We start from the raw sequence: 4,520 nt of genomic DNA on the forward strand, positions 1-4,520 counted from the left end.
CAAAAGGTAGGAATGTCTCCACCTGCCAGTCTCCAGAACCTTCCCGCGCTCTCCAGAACCCAAACCCCACACCCTGGAGCCGAGTCCAACTCCGCCACGACTCGCCCGTCCCCACCCCCGCGGTTTCCTCCTGTCCGTCCAGATCGCATCCGACGGCCACAGCCACCCAAGGAACATTCTAGAGCCCATCCGCGGCCGCGGCACCACAACCTTTTAAATCCAACCGCGTGTCGCCTCTCTGCCTCGTACACCACCTATTCTCCCTCCCTACCCGCGTGCTCCGCTCCAAGATCCAACCAATCCCGCAATTCCCTTCGAGGTTGTTTCTCCGCTCGACTTGTCGACGAGATCATGGCCGGAAAAGGAGACGGGCCGGCGATCGGCATCGACCTCGGCACGACCTACTCCTGCGTCGGCGTCTGGCAGCATGACCGGGTGGAGATCATCGCCAACGACCAGGGCAACCGCACCACGCCGTCCTATGTCGCCTTCACCGACACCGAGCGGCTCATCGGCGACGCCGCCAAGAACCAGGTCGCCATGAACCCGATCAACACCGTCTTCGGTAAGCACATCCCTCTGTTATGCTCTGATCTGTTCTAGTCCTCTGTTTTCATGTCGTTGGCAGATCGAGATCCGTGTGGCACAGATCTAAACGAGCCCGTGTCCTGTTGTTTGTTTGCAGATGCGAAGCGGCTCATCGGCCGGCGTTTCTCGGACTCGTCGGTGCAGAGCGACGCCAAGCTGTGGCCGTTCAAGGTGATCCCCGGCCCCGCTGACAAGCCGATGATCGGGGTACAGTACAGAGGCGAGGACAAGCAGTTCTCGGCCGAGGAGATCTCCTCCATGGTGCTCAACAAGATGAAGGAGACGGCCGAGGCCTACCTCGGCACAACCATCAAGAACGCAGTCGTCACCGTCCCCGCCTACTTCAACGACTCCCAGCGCCAGGCCACCAAGGATGCAGGCGTCATCTCTGGCCTCAACGTCATGCGGATCATCAACGAGCCTACCGCCGCCGCCATCGCCTACGGTCTTGACAAGAAGTCCACCAGCGTCGGCGAGAAGAACGTGCTCATCTTTGATCTCGGCGGCGGTACCTTCGATGTCTCCCTCCTCACCATTGAGGAGGGTATCTTCGAGGTCAAGGCCACTGCCGGAGACACCCACCTGGGAGGCGAGGACTTCGACAACCGGATGGTCAATCACTTCGTGCAGGAATTCAAGAGGAAGAACAAGAAGGACATCAGCGGCAACCCGAGGGCGCTCCGGCGGCTCAGGACAGCGTGCGAGAGGGCGAAGAGGACACTCTCCTCCACCGCCCAGACCACCATCGAGATCGATTCCCTCTTCGAGGGCATCGACTTCTACACTACCATCACCCGCGCCCGGTTCGAGGAGCTCAACATGGACCTCTTCCGCAAGTGCATGGAGCCCGTTGAGAAGTGCCTCCGGGACGCCAAGATGGACAAGAGCACCGTGCACGACGTTGTCCTCGTCGGAGGATCCACACGTATCCCCCGTGTGCAGCAGCTCCTCCAGGACTTCTTTAACGGGAAGGAGCTCTGCAAGAGCATCAACCCTGACGAGGCCGTCGCGTACGGAGCCGCCGTTCAGGCTGCCATCCTCACTGGCGAGGGCAACGAGAAGGTGCAGGACTTGCTCCTGCTTGACGTCACGCCGCTCTCGCAGGGCCTGGAGACGGCCGGAGGCGTCATGACCGTGCTGATCCCGAGGAACACGACAATCCCCACCAAGAAGGAGCAGGTCTTCTCCACCTACTCTGACAACCAGCCCGGCGTGCTCATCCAGGTGTATGAGGGCGAGAGGGCGAGGACCAAGGACAACAACCTGCTCGGCAAGTTCGAGCTCTCTGGGATCCCACCGGCGCCCAGGGGTGTCCCCCAGATCACCGTGTGCTTTGACATTGATGCCAACGGTATCCTGAACGTCTCGGCGGAGGACAAGACCACTGGGCAGAAGAACAAGATCACAATTACCAACGACAAGGGGCGTCTGAGCAAGGAGGACATCGAGAAGATGGTGCAGGAGGCCGAGAAGTACAAGGCTGAGGACGAGGAGCACAAGAAGAAGGTGGACTCCAAGAACGCCCTGGAGAACTACGCTTACAACATGCGTAACACCATCAAGGATGACAAGATCGCCTCCAAGCTTCCCGAGGCCGACAAGAAGAAGATCGAGGATGCTATTGACGGTGCCATCACCTGGCTCGACAACAACCAGCTCGCTGAGGCTGAAGAGTTTGATGACAAGATGAAAGAGCTGGAGGGCATTTGCAACCCCATCATCGCCAAGATGTACCAGGGGGCCGGCGCTGAAATGCCTGGTGGTATGGATGAGGATGCTCCGGCCAGTGCCGCAGGCGGCAGCAGCGGCCCAGGGCCCAAGATTGAGGAGGTCGACTAAATGATAGATTTAGATCGCCTACTATTCTATACCGTATCTTCCATTGTACGGTGGATTCTAGTATCGTTCTGCAATTTTTCGTTCAGGCATATATACATTGCCCCATCTTATGTTTAAGTTGATATTGAAACATGATTATTTAGTACTACTCCCTCCGTCACAGTTTAGAAGGCACAGTTAAATTTGCGTGCGTTTCCACAATAGACAAGGTTTAGGGCGCATTGTATTTATTTCTAGTAGCTAATTAGTACTCCGATATACTATTTTTATATGCATGCATAGTGTGAATGCTATTTTTTAGCCCATCTCACAATCAATAGATAACCACCTAGGTCCTAGAGAATTTCTAAGCGCGCCTTCTAAACCGTGACGGAGGTAGTACTAGAAGACAGTATACTTGGTTATCTGCAGTTATTTCACATTTATTTATCTTTGATTGAATGTCTGGTTGCTGAACTTAGCCTGTCATGAATCTCTAGTTGCTACAATCGCTTTAGAAGAGGTTTCATTGCAACTAGTATGGACTGTGGAGCAATTGTTTCTAGATGATCAAATGCCTTTCTAAAACGTTCGGGCTGGGTATTTTTTTTAGAACCAATTTCTTCATTATTTATTATTGGCCGTTTGACAAGCTGTTCATTATTCTAGCATTGCAAGATATCCCGTGAAAGTAAACATTTGTCATGTGAAATAGATGTTGCAAGTTTAGCTCAGCACATTACACGATTACCACATAACTATGCAAATGCCCACAATTTTTCAACTGTGTTTAATAGGTTATATTAATAGGGGATAAGAACCTAGATTTTTTTTTTCTGTTAGTCGATGGTCAAAACTTGGAGAAGCTGCTTTCTAATTGTTCTGAGTTGCAGACAATGAGAACTGAGAAGTTTTAATTTTCTTTTTTGTTTATTTCGACTTGTGTTGCTGTCTGTAAAAGAAATTCTTAATCCCGAGATAGTTGGAATGAGTATTGTTGCTAAATTTCATAGAAAGGTTGTTGGCTGCCATTCTTTGGACCAATGCATCTGTTTCTTGTGCTCAAGCTCTTTTTTACCTGATGAGATTCTATCAAGTATTCTGTGGATAGTTGGGAACACAGACAATTCTACATTACTTGAAAAGGTACTGTACTGAATTTGTATATGCAACTTGTTGTGACTAATCCGTAGAGTTGGTCCTCACAACTTCGGTGATTTCTTTTCTTCTAAAATTAAATTTAAATTTTGACATATATGGACACGTTATGTTTCTTTTGTAGGGCTTTTGTAACAAAAAAATTGTCTTAATCATCTTACTCATTCTTCTATACATGATGGTTAGGCATATGTGTTGCGTTTGTCTGCTCAACTCGTTTATCAGTTCACCATACCCTGACTCGAATAATTTCTATTGACTGTTTCATCTTCCCAAACACTTATTATATGGTCCAGTCTTATTCATTGCTACCATATCCAGGTTATCCAAACAATGTTAGAATTATCCTTTGTCAGAGTGAGGTCCAATTTTTTTTCATGGCAATTGCTTGGTTCTCTTCTGTGAAAATTCTTCTCTTAGCAATTTTATCAAAATTTTAGCTGCAGAGGCCTTATGTTCTTTTGAACTAGCATCTACTCCCGAGCATATTGAATGTGATAACGTTTTATATTATGGGACGGAGGGAGTATTTGCTTATCGGTCTACAATAACTTTTATTTTCGGGGATGCGGTCTGCACCCGAGGTGATCAGTAAATTCGTTTAAAATAGTAAAAGAATTCAAAATATCTGATTTTTTTGTGATGCTAGATGCTTATGTGCGCGAAGCTCGTGTCAAATTTCGTGGAGTTTGGACATTTCAGTGGCTCTCAGCAAAAAAGACAAATTTTAGGGCAGTAAGAAAGTTTACTGTTCACGTATTGTTTTGACCGATTTTGTCTTTTTTGCTATGAACTCCTCAGATGTCCCAACAAGCTGAAATTTGGCAAGAACATCACGCACTGTAACATCTTCCACCTAAAAAAAATCAGAATTTTTTAAAGTTTTTTTAGTATTACTCCCTCCATTCCACAATGTAGTGCTTCCTCTATCCACGTGCTTCAACTTTGACCGTAAA

General features: G+C 48.7%; 1 protein-coding gene across 1 annotated transcript; it reads left to right on the plus strand.

The window, feature by feature from the left end:
• The first annotated feature begins 238 nt into the window (after positions 1-238).
• Positions 239-2,575, plus strand: LOC123085453 (heat shock cognate 70 kDa protein 2). The gene is made up of 2 exons (XM_044507090.1): positions 239-565; positions 686-2,575. Exons 1-2 carry the CDS (start codon positions 352-354, stop codon positions 2,425-2,427), a joined length of 1,956 nt encoding a protein of 651 aa, XP_044363025.1. The 5' UTR covers positions 239-351; the 3' UTR covers positions 2,428-2,575.
• Positions 2,576-4,520: the final 1,945 nt, after the last annotated feature.

Source organism: Triticum aestivum, chromosome 4A (genome assembly GCF_018294505.1).
Source record: "Triticum aestivum cultivar Chinese Spring chromosome 4A, IWGSC CS RefSeq v2.1, whole genome shotgun sequence".
Taxonomy (NCBI): Eukaryota; Viridiplantae; Streptophyta; class Magnoliopsida; order Poales; family Poaceae; genus Triticum; species Triticum aestivum.

Coding starts and splice junctions, on each gene's coding strand:
- LOC123085453 (XM_044507090.1), top strand. CDS start 352: ATGGCCGGAAAAGGAGACGGGCCGGCGATCGGCATCGACCTCGGCACG. Junction 566..685: donor CCCGATCAACACCGTCTTCG/GTAAGCACATCC, acceptor GTTTGTTTGCAG/ATGCGAAGCGGCTCATCGGC.